The 13173-nt window shown below is 51.3% G+C and overlaps 1 protein-coding gene across 2 annotated transcripts in view; it reads left to right on the top strand.

The window, feature by feature from the left end:
• RUNX1 (RUNX family transcription factor 1) overlaps nucleotides 1-13173 on the top strand; it is a 248880-nt gene that overhangs the window by 147753 nt on the left and 87954 nt on the right. For both annotated transcript variants that reach the window (XM_041735227.1, XM_041735226.1), the window contains exon 3: nucleotides 12233-12486. In XM_041735227.1, the coding sequence (XP_041591161.1) occupies nucleotides 12233-12486 (254 nt within the window). The remainder of the gene's footprint in view (nucleotides 1-12232; nucleotides 12487-13173) is intronic.

The raw sequence follows: 13173 nt of genomic DNA on the forward strand, positions 1-13173 counted from the left end.
GTTTGCATGAAGGTGAGGGTGAATCAGAAGACAGTAGACATTAAGGGAGCCCAATAAAAGATATCCCTGCTCCCCAGTGATCCAGAACCAACTGTGAGGCAGACAAAGTAGTCAAGCAGACAGGAATTAAAATATCAGCTTTATCATCAAGGATTTGGGAAGAACTCAGAATGAGGCTCTTTGCCACTGAACCCCAGAAATAGAGACTTACTCATTAACACACAGGCAGTGCTTCCCCAAAACAAAAAGGGGAGGGGAAAGGTATGCTCAGAGTACTAATTTTCTATTGCTGCCACACTACCAAAGTGCCACAAATTTAGCAACTTACACCACACCCGCATATTAGCTCATAGTTCTGTAGGTCAGAAGTCCAGCTGGACTCAAACGAGTTCCCAGCTCAGACACTCACAAGGCCAAAAACCAAGGTGTTGGCCAAACTGAGCTCTTATCTGGAGGCTCTGGGGGGAAAATGCACTTCTGGGCTTCAGTAGGTTTTTGGCAAAAAGCAGTTCCTTAGGACTGCAGGATGGGGTCCTATTTCCATGCTGGTTGTCCGCCAGGGGTGACCTATAGTGACTGCTCTCCATTCTTGCACATGGCTCCCTCCATCATCCAGCCAACAGGGCACGCACATCAGATCTTCTCTACCTCATTTCTGCCCTAGCCTAGGAAAATTCTGCTTTTAAAGGTCTCCTGCGATTAGATCAGGTCAACAGGATAATTGTCCTTTTGGTTGACTCGAGGCCACCTGATTACTAACATTAATGATGTTGGAAAAATTCCTTTTGCCGTGTAACATGGCCAGGTATGACAATCCAACCTATTCAAGGCCCTACAGGTGAGGGTGAGAAGTCTCGGGGGTCCATTTTAGGATTCTGACCACTATGCCTGGTTTCTTTTTTTTTTTTTTAATTTATTTATGATAGTCACATCAGAGAGAGAGAGAGAGAGGCAGAGACACAGGCAGAGGGAGAAGCAGGCTCCATGCACCAGGAACCTGACGTGGGATTCGATCCCAGGTCTCCAGGATCGTGCCCTGGGCCAAAGGCAGGCGCCAAACCGCTGCGCCACCCAGGGATCCCTATGCCTGGTTTCTATCCCCAAAGCAACTCACCAAGCAATTTAGTCTTTTATGGTGGAGGATGAATGAGCCCTTTTGGCAAGAGGCCAAGAGTTTTACACGAAAGAATGTCACTCCACATAGAAGCCAGGAATGTCACATATAGAAACCTGAAGCCAGAGAAGAGTTGGTTCCATTGCTTCCCTCCTACCCACTCCACTCCTCAATATATTCATAGTTCTAACACAACGTAAGATATAGTTCAAGGGTCACTCAGAGGACATGGAGAACACAAGGAAGCATATATTTGGTCCTTGAGAGAAAATTTTACTCCAAAAACAAGGATCTGAGCCCCCTCCAACACGGGGATGGAAGGTAGCCCTTAATCCTGCAGGACCGTAAGAAGAGCTTGCTCTGAAGTTGGGGTGCATAGGGGATGCATTCTGCTACAGAATCAGCAGACCAGTGGTATGGGAGAGTAATCTGGAAGTACTATAAGAAATTAATAGAAACTCCTTTATAGGAGACCTTTCCAGGAGATCTGGCAAAAGTCTATAAGAACTCGAAACAGAATGATGGCAATAGGGCTGGAAAGTGTGTGTGTGTGTTGGGGGTGGGGGGATTAACACAAAGAAACCAAAAAGAGGACCTGGCAGCAGGTTTGATGAGATCAAAGTAAATCCATGGATCCAACCCTGGAAACCAGGAGATGAATGTGCAATGGGCAAAGCAAGAAGAACTAGGTTGGGGTGGGAGCTGATGAGTGTGACCTTCAGAAAAATGCACACGGCAAGTGTTAATTTTCTCACAGGTCTTCATCCATCTTCAGCACACACACATGCACACACACAGCTCAACTTTGGGTTTTCCGTCTCCTTGCCACCCCATCTTTTCCCCCCCTCCTCCACTAACCACCTACCCCCCAAACACACACACTACAACCATTTGCTGCCCCTCCCATCATCTGCTCCACTGAAACGTCTTCTAGCAAAGGATACCATGGCTCCCCCAGACAAATCCAAAGTAACTGTTTCAGTCCTCACTCCCATGGCCCTTTCTTGGCCTTGGCCTTTGAGACACCCTTTCCTCTTGAAACTCCCATCTTCTTTTGTTTTGAAGACTCTACTCTCTCCTCTTTCTCTTTGTAGCTCAATCTCTTTGGTGGTTCCACCTTTTTCTAACCAACCCCTTAGATGCCAATGATCTCCGACTCTGTCAATGCTCCCTTCTTCCTGGACACTGTTTCTGTACAATGTGAAACCAGTGCAGATCTATGAGGACGTCTGCCCTCAATTCCTGGCTATTTCCCCACCAGCACCCACAGCTCTGTTCTGTTCATCGAAAGCCAGATCCTCATGTCTACCTCCAAACCCCTCCTCTTCCGGTCTTCTCTACTGCTGGTAATGGTGCCTGGGCCAGAAGCAGGGGAGACTCTTCTCTCCTCCCCCATAGCTGCCTCTTCCATCTCCATTGTTCCCACTTTAATGCAGATGTTCATAATTCCTCATGTGACAATTGCAGTAGCTCCCCACTCATTTCTACCCCCTCCTACTCATCTACCCACCTCTGACAAATTTACTTCCCTCAAACATGTATTAATCAGGTTGTTCCCCAGATCTCAAGGCTTTGATAGAACCCATTGCCCTCATGTTGAAGTGCAAATTGCTTCAGGTCTATAAGCTGCCTACGACCTATGTTCATGTCTGCCAGCATTGCATTATTTGTGAGCACCCCAATCCCAAACTTACACTCCAATTATACTAGAACTGACATGTTTCTGTGATCCATTTCACAAATTCACGTTTCTTCACACTGATCCTTCTGCCAGGAGTGCCTTCTCCCCTGTCCCGTTCCACCTCCCTAAACCCTTCCTCCAGCCCTGCCAACCACCTGGTAAAAAACCTACCTAGCCTCTAAGAGTCACATCAAGTATCACCTCTACTACAAAGGAAGGTCTTCCCAAACCCACCAGGTGGTATACTCTTTTCTTTTTCCAGGTGGGATGATGTCTCCTCCCAGCATCTTCCTGGAACCATGACACTCTGTGGTCACTCAGTAGCAGCCATGACACTCCATTGCTCTTCTGTATTTGTCCTTTGTCACCAACTAGCCTAGCACTCTGCCTGGCACACAGAAAGCTTTAGAGAAATGCTAAAGGAAGAAGATCAAATACTTCATATCTGGAAAAGTCCCAAAGATGTCACTTTGGTTTATTTTTAAGATTGTATTTATTTATTTGAGAGAGATTGAGAGCCCAAGTAGCAGATGGGACAAAAGAAGAGGGAGAAGCAGACTCCCCCCTGAGCAGGGAGCCCGACTGGGGGCTCCATCTCAGGACCCTGGTATCTGAGCCGAAGGCAGACGGTTAACCAACTGAGCCATCCAGGCACCCCCCAAATATGTCATTTTGAACATGTGGAGGCAGAAAAGGACTAGGAAGCCATTTAATATTTAGTAAGAATTTAAAAGCTAAACAGACCTTGACCTACTCCTCAAACTCTGTGGATGGCCAGAAATAACTTCATACTGTGACTCCTAAATACTTGAGATTTGCAATGTGCAGAATTTCAAGGATAGTGTCTAATGGAGATGATGAGACAGGGAAGCATCAAATTGACAGATGAGATCAGAGCTTAATTTTTCGGAGCTCTACCGAGGATACCTATAAAAATACACAGCTGTAGCCAAAAAGAAACATAGCTCATCATTCATTCAGACCCATATGTGGACATGTGTGTGCGTGTGTGTGTGTGTGTGTGTGTGTGCGTGTGCGCACTTGCACAGAGTGGAATGATTTTGTCAAGTTTCCTAAACCCTCTGAGGGTGAGGTTCCCCATCTGTAAAATGGGGGTGGTAATGGCATTGTGGCAAGGATCCACGGTACTGTTGCCGCATGGTAGAGAAAAGCATTTTGCCCATTACCTGGCACTTAGCAGCATTCAATGAGAGGAAAGGAGCGAGAAAGATCGGGATGGAGGGAGATAGCTGGGGGATGAGTTAGCCAAATTGAGCTCTTGCTGTCATGAACACTCTAGACATGTCGTCTCTTAGACTTTAGGTTCAAGCACCTTTAACAACTCTTTGGGCACTTGATGGGATGAGCACTGGGTGTTATACTATATGTTGGCAAATTGATTTTAAATTTTAAAAAGACTGAAATTAAAGAGAAAAAAAAGAACAACTCTTTGGGCAAACAACTGCAAACCTCCACAGGTGCTACCTCACCTGGAGACTACCCCTTCCCCCAGCTTAATGTGTAGGCTATGTCCTTAAGGCTACTGACACAGGGGGCACCTGGGTGGCTCAGTGGTTGGGCAGCTGCCTTTGGCTCAGGTGGTGATCCCGGAGAATACCCGGATTGAGTCCCAAATAGGGCTCCCCGCAGGGAGCCTGCTTCTCCCGCTGCCTATGTCTCTGCCTCTCTCTCTCTCTGTGTGTGTCTCTCACGAGCGAATAGATAAAATCTTGAAAGAAAAAAAAGGCTACTGACACAGGACAAACCAAGGACACTTCCAACAGGCACACCTTTCAAAATTCACTCACTTTTGCCCTTACTATTAGGTTAAAAAAAAAAAAAAAACTTGGGTTTTCTCTGAGAACCACTGAAATGTTAGGTGTATAAACAAACCATTTGCTTTTCTACTTTGCTCCTTCTGTTTCTCAGCCTCTGACATGGAAAGGCTTCTCAGGGTCTCAGGAGAGAATTTCCAGGGAGGTCGGTTCTGCTGGGTCTCTTTAGCATGAATTTGGCTGTCAATATTACTGTTGTGGATTCCTCCCATGCCTATTAAAAGTGAACTTCCTAACTTCAGGGTACATTTGATATTTCTTACCTTATCATTCATAAGTAGTGCAAATGATCTTTTTCCCTGCTCTATTTTTTAAAAATCTTCATGGAGTCATTTTTTTTTTTTTTTTTGTATGTCCATGCACACCACAATCTTGGCGGGGGTTTTCTGTTTGTTTTTTCTGTGTGTGTGTGTATGTGTGTGTGTGTGTGAGTGTGTTTAAGGATGCTCCTTGGACACTGTACCTATTTAATTGCTTTACTCTTTCATTATAGGGCAGTCCTTCAGAACCCCTTATTATTTTAGTTGCTCTTTTTGCTTTGGCAAAAAAACATAAGACTAAGGAGCTGTAAATCTTGTTCTCCTGCCTGTTTAAACAGCGTCTGGAAATCTGAAATAATTACCTCCTTTTTTTGGTTTAAAAATTTGTAAGATATATTAGTATTGTGGAGTAAATTTGAAAGCTTTAGGTCCACAGTATTTGAAATGCTCAGATCCTAAGGCTTTGAAAAATGGTTTATTTTTCATGTTAATCATTCAGTGTCGAACGTTATCAATATACAAGGCTGATGCAGTAGTTTCAAATTCAGAACATTACATGTACGTATTCAAAGGAAAGAAAAGTAGCTTCAGGTGACTTTGCTTAATGGGTTAACTGCTAACTGTACCTGCAGGAGTATATAGGAAGTGATTCTATATGGATATGTGGATATATTATCATACGATGGTCATTTTCAATAAAAATTGATATCATCTGTTATTTCAAGAATGAGAAGTTTCAGTAAAAATAATCTGCACCCCTAGCAGAGGGAAGGAGAGTAAAGCGTGCAAGGAGGAAATATCTCTAAACTGTCCTCTTGGAAGTAAATCATGGTAATGTTTACCTATCAGTCTGCTTCTTTCAAAAGATGTCTTCAAAATTGCTTATCTTCATTGCTTTAAAAAAAACTTCTGTTTTTACATCTTGTATTTCACCTCTGCTGTAATACCAATTTTCAAGTGTTTTGGCAGTAAGTTAGGGTTTGGTTTTAATTTCACCTTGAATTCTGATTCACTTTCGCATTCTCCAAATGAATTTCTAATGTTCATAAATAAATCACACTGGCATCACATACAGAGCTTTAAAAAGGTGATCCTATGAAAGATATTCAGTACTAGCTAGCAATGGAAAACATTGGTCAAAGTCCCATAAAACCATGTGCAAATGTAACAGTTCATTTGTTATTTGCTGGTTTACTGTTTTAAGCTATTTTTGTGCCAAAGCAGGACAACATGCTGTAAAAATCCCCAGTGCTAAAAAGTCTGAGGGGCAATCAGCCAACAAAAAATTAAATCAAATTAAACAAGGGGGGGGGAATTTAATTTTTATACTTGCATGGATTACAATTAGAATGGAATTCATCAACTCTCAGTAAATTTGGTGCTTGCCATCAGTATATTTATACAATTTTTATTTTCCCACTTTCTGTTCTTTCAGAATGCATACATGGAATGAATCCATCTAGAGATGTTCACAGTATGTTGGATTCCAAATCATATTTTTTATAAAATATGTACATTCATATGTGCATATACATGATTTTTTAATCTATGTAAATCTATAAGTAACTTATGACATAAAATAGCCAAATAATTAAGGCTTTTTTTTTTTTGCTGATTCAAAAATACTTAAAAGCTGTTCTTCATATTGCAAATATCAAACCATATAAAACATTCCAATGAAACTTTAAATGATACCTTCGGTTCTACAGAGTAGTTTACCACAGATGTATTCTGCTGTTATTAAATGACTCTATACAACTCTCTGGAAAAATGGAGCTTGGCTTCTATCTGTTATAACCTAGTTTATTACCTTTGTTACAACAGTGGCAATGCAAAATTTTTATGACGGTAAAATGTTTAGTAAGCATCCTAAATTTGAATTGTACACTTGGGAGCTGCACAATTATGATGTCAGAGTGAACAACTCACACATCGACGACCACATCCTATGGAAACACTCACATGGAGGAAGGATGTAGCGACGGAACGAAAGAATCCTGTCCCCAAAGTAATTAGATTTCAAAATTAAAATCATCGCAAGGAGGGGAGAGGGAAATGTTTAATTAAATTCCAGTGTCGAAAACTGGATGGGGTGTATAGCAGGTTATTTGCACAGACACTCACATGTTACTCTTCACAAAAATGTTCTCCATCCTTGTGACATTACATCAACTGCACCAATTTGGTCCAGAACCACCAGCAAAACACATCCTCTGGTTTTTATTTCATTGAAATGGTCCACCGAAATAGAAATAATTTTTTTCTAGAAATATTACATTTTTAGAAATGTAATTTTAGAAAGATGTTACTTAGAGGAGAATTTTAAGAGAATGGTTGAGATTTTAATCCTATCTTTAGGTACATTTTATTTTTGGGGAGGGCTTTAAAACAGCAAAAAAAAAAAGTAAAAATATTTAGATATTTCCTGAGACCACTTGCGGATTTACCTGAAGTTGAAGAAAAGCATCAACGAGCTGTTATTTTCCCCCATGATATTATCTTGCTTCCAAATTTTGCTAACCAAATACTACTTTAAAAAATGCCCTGTGAAAACTTCCATTTCATTCCTGTTATGAGCATTATTGGAGTTTCCCCCCACGCAGCAAATTTGGAAAGATCCGTCATATAGCATCCGCCCAACACCTCGCTTCGTTGTATTTTTTTTTTTTTTTTGTATTATGACAAGAGTGAGTTTTAGTATTATTCCAGGAGTGAATGTGGTCATGTTTCCTTTCCTTTCTTAGAGAGGCAGAGGAAGGGAAATTCTATATTGCCGCTACAAGGAGCGCCTTTGGTGGAAAAGAGTTCTTCGTTTCGTATGCGATGTTCGGGAGCTCTGTGAGCTCTGTAAAAAGTCCTCCGGACTAAGGGCTTCCAGGTACATCTCAGCTGAGCCTCCTGCAGCCCGATTTGCAATGCATTTTAGCTCCTCTGCAAGGAGGGCTGCAGTGGTTTTGTTACTTCGTTTCTGGTTTTCCAGGGTGCACCGCACTAAGCAAGCAGTTACAGCCAGCGCAGGTCCCGGGAACCTCAAATGCGCGGCGGCCGGATTTAGAATAAATCAGCAAAAGCTTTTCTTGCTCTTATCATCCTTGTCAACGTTCAAACTCGAGATTTATTGGTTGAAACTCTTAGCTGAGCAGCGCCCAGGGGGCTGCCGCTGAAGGGCTTGCTACACTCGGTGCATCTAACCCTGCACCTCTCCCCTAAGTTAGGGAACTTGACCCCGCCCGGGAGACGGCCGCAGAGTCCGGCCCGCAGCCCCTCGCAGGGTTTAGGGTTTCAAACCGCCCCAGCCCCCGGAGGAGCCTTCTTCTCGGACCTTTCCGCAGGGCGAATCACCCGGGTCCGCTCTATCCCGGAGTCAGAGCCCATTTTCGCGGCCGCCGCAGCCCCGAGCCCTGCCCTGCGTCCGCGGGGGGCCCTGGGGATGCACTTGCGGGCTGGCCCCGGGAGCGCTCGGCCGGCTCGGAGCCGCGGCCCAGGGGGTTCGGGGCCCGGGCAGGGGGCGGCGCACGGGGAGGTCTGGCAGCTGCGCGCTCTTTGGAATCGCTGGGCCAAGGTGGAGGGAGCCCTTCTTTTTTTGGGGGGGGGGGGGGTAAGGTCTTGACTGCTGAAATGCGGCTTCCTGAAAATCGCTTTTAAGGAAAAATACGAAGGAGTCTTCTGAGACCCCAGACCCATTAAAACAAAACGCAGCTGGTTGCTGGTTGTTCTCGGGAGTGTCTCGGGTGCCCCGGAGACGAGCGAGGGGGCGGCCCACCTGGGGACAAGCTCGCACGGCGGGGGGGACCCGGGACGCCGGGCGCCCCGAGGGTGGGGAGCCGGCCGGTCGCGGGGTGCGTGCAGAGGGGTTTCGGGGAGAGACCCTGGCGCGGGCGGCTCGGGATGCCGGAGGCCCCCCCGGAGGGTCCCCGCGCCACCAGCTCCGCCGCCGGGGTGGCAGGGGCAGGACGCGCCCGTTTCCAGCCTTTCCTACCCAAACTGGAGTTGTCACAGGAGCGACCCAAAGGCCGGGAGGAGGGCCGGCCGCGGAGTCCCGCGCCACCGGGGGCGTTCCCGGGCGCCCGGGGCGGCAGCGAGGACGGCTGCTGCCCCCTGGCGTCCGCCCGGAGCCCGCGGCCCGCAGCGCCTCCCGCGGGGCCGGCGCCAGCCTCCCGGCGGCTCGGAGCGGCCCGCGCGGCCTCTCGGGTCCTGGGGCCGGGGAAGCAGCCAGCGCGCCCGGGAAGGGCCCCCCCCCCCCGGCTGGCCCGCCCTGGCCGACGCCTCCGTTAGGCCCCAGAGGCAGAGCCGAGGGGGAATCCGGCGCTTCGGCGGCCCCCAGCACCCTAGTCGCGCGTCCGCAGGCGGAGGGACCCCGCGGGGGGCGGGTGACGGGCCCCTGCTCCGGGGAGCTGCAGCGGAGGGTCCCTGTTGGGGGCGGGGATGAGCGCCCTCCCCCGGGAGACGGGGTGCGTTCCCCGGGGAGCCGCGGGGCGCGGGGGCGGGGCGGGGGGGAACGGGCACTGCGCGCCGGGGCGGGGCCCTCTAAGCTCCGCGAAAATGCCCGCGGCGCCGCGGGGACGGCCGCCGGGGAAGTTCCCGCCCGCGCGCAAAGCCAGGCTGGGCGCAGCACCCCGGGCCGCTCCGGCGCGCGGGGGCGGGGGCGGGGGCGGGGGCGGGGAGACGAGCCAGCGCCGCTTCCGGGGAGCCGGAGGTGGGTGCGGGGCTCGGGCGACCCGGGCCCGGCGGACGCTTCCAACTTGCTTCCCCGCCGCTGCCGCTCGGGGGTCGCCTTTCGGATCAGGACCCTCGGCGGCTCTCCGCGAAGCACACCCAGGCGGAGGGAAGCCGCAGCCCGGACGCGGCGGAGAGCACCGACGAAAGGAAACCAACGCAAAACGCAAAACCACGTTGGGGAGACCGAGAACCTTCGGCCTCGTTAAATGAATCAGCGCCGCTTCTCTGCAGCTGCCCCCCACCCCCACCCCTTGCACCCCCCCCCCATGGCTACGGTGGCGCGCGGAGCTGCTCGCCGGCCCCCTCGCGGCCGAATCCCACCCACGCTGGGGAAGCAGAAGCTCGGCCGTGGGTGGCCGCGCAGGACCCGGGGCCGCCCCGGGTGGGGGTGGGGGTGAGCTCCGGAGCCGGGCCCGGAGCCTCGCGGCGGCCGCTGCATCTCCAGGGCGCTAGGGGCGCCTCCCCGCCGGCTGGGCTCCGGGCGCCGCGCGCGGCCCGAGCCGTCCCTCTCCACGTCCTCGCAGGGCCGCGGTGCGCCCGGGGGCGGGGCGTCGGGCGGGCGTGCGTGCGTGGGTGCGGGCGCGGGGGCCGGGCCGCCTGGGGCGCTCCGCGCGGGCGGCGTACAGTAGCGCGCGGCGGCGGCGGCGGCGGCGGCGGCGGCGGGGGCGCGCGGGCCAATTCCAGGCGCCCGCGGCCGCGAGCCGCGCCCTGGCTGATACCGGAAAGGCCTGTGATTGGCCGGCGGCCGCCCCTATGCAAACGAGCTGAGGGAATGGAATTCCTCGGGCCGGGCTTACAGTAAAAGCACGTTCCCTTCCAGGCACTCTCATTCATAGACCAGCGGGCGCCCCGCGGCCGGACCCAGCCGCAGCCCCAGCCCCAGCCCCAGCCCGGGCGCACGCCGCCCGGCCTCGCGCCCACGGGCACCGCGCCCCGGGTCCCGGGCACGCCAGAAGCAAGTCCACCCTTGCTGCTGCTTCTCCTGGACCGCCGCTGGAGCTACGATTTCCTGCCTTTATTTTTTATTTTCCTTTTTTTTTTGGCCTTTCTCTCTGACTTTTGAATGAGCTGGTCTCTTGGCTGGATGTTCCAACTTCTTTCCTGCCGGTGAACTTTTCTCCCCCCCCCCGCCCCCGCCCCCCGCCCCGGTCGTTTCCTTGGACCACTGCGGGAGGACGTGTGCCGCGCTCCGAGGCGAGCCCGTGAAGTTGCGTGTGCGTGGCCAGGGTGCGTGGGAGTGTGACTGCGCGTGTGAGTCGAGCCGGCGCGTCTGCTTCGACCTGCGCTGCGGAGCCCACTCTCCAGGCCCGCTCCACCTGCTGCGGTTACGCGGTGATCGCAGGTAAAGGCGCGTCCCGGGCGTCCAAGCCGCGGGCGCTGGGGCGACGTTGGAGGAAGATCATCTCGCTACTGCCCAAGTCGGGCTGACTCACCGAGCGGGTGTAGACAGCGGCTGGCTTCGGCAGCGTGCGTGTCCGCGTGCGTGTGACCCGGCTGCGGCTCAGCTCCCACCAACCACAGGATCAGCCACAAACTTAACCAACATCCCCAAACCCGAGTTCTCAGACGTGGAGAGCTGTACTCTGAGTGTCATCGACTTGGACTTTTTATTATTATTATCATTATTATTATTAATTATTTTTTTTTTTTAAAGATTAGCTTTTCTTTGAAAAGCTGAATTTTCCGGACTGAGCGTTTTTGCCAGAATTTATTAAGAGAACATGACAAGTATTTCTAGCCCAGCCCTTCTTCAACTACTGAAGCTTATTTTCAAGGCTACTTAAAAAAAAAAAAAAATCAGCAGCGAACATTAATGGATTTCTGTTGTGTTTAAATTCTCTGCAGATTGAATTGTAAATATTTTATGAAGTAGAGCATATGTATATATTTATATATACGTGCACATACATTAGTAGCATGACCTTTGGAAGTGGCAGCTCTTGCTTTTGAGGACCGAAGCCGGTTTTGCATGATCAAAGTGGCTCTGTCTATGGAAGACACTCGTATATTTTGTGTTGTCTTGGGACTCTAGACAAAACTCACCTGAAAACAAAAACAAAACAAAACAAAACAAACAAACAAACAAAAAAACCCTGACAGGCGGTTAACTACTGGAACTTCCAAATTATGTATTGGCTGGTCCGTTTGCTCTGCGTATAAATATTTTAGAAACTGTATGGGAATTTTGCCTCCGGGAACTTTTTTTTTCTTTTTTCCTTTTTTTTTTAAACAGCCAAAGCCTGAAAGTTAAACTCTCAAAGCAAGACTCAGAAGATAGCCTCCCTTGGCATTTGACTTTGGATTCCAGTCGCCCGATTTTTTTTTTTTTTTTTTTTTAAAGCATTAGGCGATCGGTTGCTAGGAGCCCTGCCTGGGTCGGACGGAGGCTGCCCTGCAAAATAGAACTTTCCCCCTCCGGGACTGTTAGTGACTTCGCCTCCCGCCCGCCTCCCCCCAGCCCCCCGCCCGCCCCCGCCCCCCCTGCAGCAATAAAGGGCCCCTGAACTTATATGTTGGTCTCCCCGGAGCTGCTCGCCGAGGATCCGCGCCCTTGTCGCCGGCTGGTAGGAGCTGTTTGCAGGGTCCTAACTCAACCGGCTTGTTGTGATGCGTATCCCCGTAGATGCCAGCACGAGCCGCCGCTTCACGCCGCCTTCCACCGCGCTGAGCCCGGGCAAGATGAGCGAGGCGCTGCCCCTGGGCGCCCCGGACGCCGGCGCCGCCCTGGCCGGCAAGCTGAGGACCGGCGACCGCAGCATGGTGGAGGTGCTGGCCGACCACCCCGGCGAGCTGGTGCGCACCGACAGCCCCAACTTCCTCTGCTCCGTGCTGCCCACGCACTGGCGCTGCAACAAGACCCTGCCCATCGCGTTCAAGGTACTGGGCCCGGAGCGGGTGGCGGGAGGACCGCGGAGGCCGGGGGCGATGCGGGAGGCCCGCGGCCAGGCGGGCGGGGCCCGGTCCTCGAAAGGGGCCGGCGCTGCCCCCCGCGGCCCCTGGTCCATCCTCCTGCCCTCGCGACTCGGGGGATGCTCGGTTGCCGCGGCGATCCCGGGGTGTGCGTGTGTGCACGGGGAGGGGGATGAAAAACATCTGATTGCCCCCCAAAGACGTGCACAGGGCCGGTCGCGACCTCCCGGAGCTCCCGGACCGAGGTCCTTAGTTTGCACGAAGTAGGCAAAGTTATACCCCAGCTCCCCACCACCCCCCACCCGACCCCGGCCAGCCTGCCTGCAGCCTCGCGTCTCCCCTCCCCACCCCTGGCTTGACACCCAAGCCATTCCGCCTCCCTCCCATGGAGGCATCAGGAAATAAAGATACTTTTAAGGCTTTGGGGTCAGTGAAGATAAACTGACAAGGAAAACCTGTCCCGGCTTCCTACCCACCCGCACCTCCTCGGTAACAGCCCCGTCGGAATTAGCATGTCCGAAGTCCACCGAGGGCGTAGTTAACTTTGCAAAAGTTTTCTTCGGGAGACTTTTTGCAGCCTCTAGTCTGCTCCTGCCAGGAGCCGCGAGCAGCGAGCCCCGTCTCTTTTCCCGGAACCCTCCTGAGCCTTATCTC

This window comes from Vulpes lagopus, chromosome 20 (genome assembly GCF_018345385.1).
Source record: "Vulpes lagopus strain Blue_001 chromosome 20, ASM1834538v1, whole genome shotgun sequence".
Lineage (NCBI taxonomy): Eukaryota > Metazoa > Chordata > Mammalia > Carnivora > Canidae > Vulpes > Vulpes lagopus.